At 34.5% G+C, this 1,331-nt stretch overlaps 1 protein-coding gene across 1 annotated transcript; it reads right to left on the bottom strand.

The window, feature by feature from the left end:
• Positions 1 to 358: 358 nt before the first annotated feature.
• Positions 359 to 1,331, bottom strand: LOC102599162 (putative germin-like protein 2-1). Its single transcript, XM_006349202.2, has 2 exons — positions 1,146 to 1,331; positions 359 to 1,032 (listed from the first exon to the last, which is right to left on the bottom strand). Exons 1-2 carry the CDS (start codon positions 1,267 to 1,269, stop codon positions 470 to 472), a joined length of 687 nt encoding a protein of 228 aa, XP_006349264.1. The 5' UTR covers positions 1,270 to 1,331; the 3' UTR covers positions 359 to 469.

Below are 1,331 nucleotides of genomic sequence, written 5' to 3'. Positions count from 1 at the left end.
CCCGCTGGCTTCCTATTAAGACAATTAATTATTATTAAGGTGAAATAATTCCTTCAATAATTATCATTATTAATAGACGCCTTCAGAAAATAAGAAGATATTGTCTTAAGATATGTTTAATGAGGTCCCTTAATGCTTAATTAGTGGTCTAGCTGCTACTTTAAACTTCATTAATCAGTAGATTTTGACAAATATAATAAAGTAGCCTTCCCTTGTTTTTTTTTAATTTTTGGGTTTGTACTTTGTTCCAATACGTGGGAACATGGATGTATCAGAAATAATAAACTTATTGGTATTCCATAACACAAATCACACATAATATATATCCTCATCCAATACATCACACTAAAATGGAAAGGAAATTAAACAAGTCGACATGATCAATACTTATTTAGTAATTTTGTGACACAAGCGGTTTACAAAACCATAATTATTTGTAGATCATATATATATTTTTAAAAATAACGGTTTAGTTGTTATCCCACCAGAATTGTGATTGGAGGTAATCCACAACTTTGTTCTCAATTTGGAATGCTTTGGCGAGGACATCGTCATTGATTGGTGGGTCTGATCCAAATACTGCATTTGCGATAGTAATGACTCCTGGATTTTGGCTACTGAGTCCAGCAAATGCAACTGCATTAGTCTTTCCCACATTAAATTGAAAATGAATTAGACCTACTGGGAAAACAAACACATCTCCAGGATGCAGGATTTTGGTAAAGAGTTTGTTCTTCATATTTGGACCAGGGTTCGAAAGGACAAATCCAACGTAGAGTGTACCCTCAAAGAGGGCAAGAACTTCAGTTCCTCGGGGGTGAGTATGAGGTGGGTTGAGACCGTATGGTGCAAAATCAATACGAGCTAAGGAAATGCCCAGGGTATTGAGTCCTGCCAAGTTGTTGACGTTCACTGCAGTTACAGCAGATCCAAGTTGATTTGAAGTATTTCCGGCCATGTTTAGCCCCGGCCTAAAGAAGTCATCAGCAGTGACATCCATTGGATTCTTGCAAAATTTTCCATTCACGAAAACTACAAAAAGGAAGAAGTTTTAATTAGATAAAAATTAACAAAAAAAGGATTAAAAGAAAATCTAAAAACTTGATAAAAATAGCAATGATCATATATGTAATTTAGTAATTTACCAGCACTCTTGGAGTCATCAACAGCAACACAGAAATCCTGAAGAGGGCTAGGATCAGATGCATGGCTCATTGAAGATAAAACAGCCATTATGGCAATGACTAATACTAATGACTTGAAAGTCATTGCTACTAGAAACTTAATTACTTTACTATCTTATGAAACAATATATTCAAATGATGTTTTTT

Source organism: Solanum tuberosum, unplaced genomic scaffold (assembly GCF_000226075.1).
Source record: "Solanum tuberosum cultivar DM 1-3 516 R44 unplaced genomic scaffold, SolTub_3.0 scf00105, whole genome shotgun sequence".
NCBI classification, from domain to species: Eukaryota; Viridiplantae; Streptophyta; class Magnoliopsida; order Solanales; family Solanaceae; genus Solanum; species Solanum tuberosum.
The sequence above is the reverse complement of the archived record's forward strand: the minus strand, read 5'-3'. Positions and strand labels throughout refer to the sequence as shown.

Excerpts from the sequence above, each read along its gene's own strand:
- LOC102599162 (XM_006349202.2), bottom strand. The coding sequence starts at position 1,269 with ATGACTTTCAAGTCATTAGTATTAGTCATTGCCATAATGGCTGTTTTA. Across the intron at positions 1,033-1,145 it reads TGATGACTCCAAGAGTGCTG|TTTTCGTGAATGGAAAATTT; the intron begins GTAAATTACTAA and ends TCCTTTTTGTAG.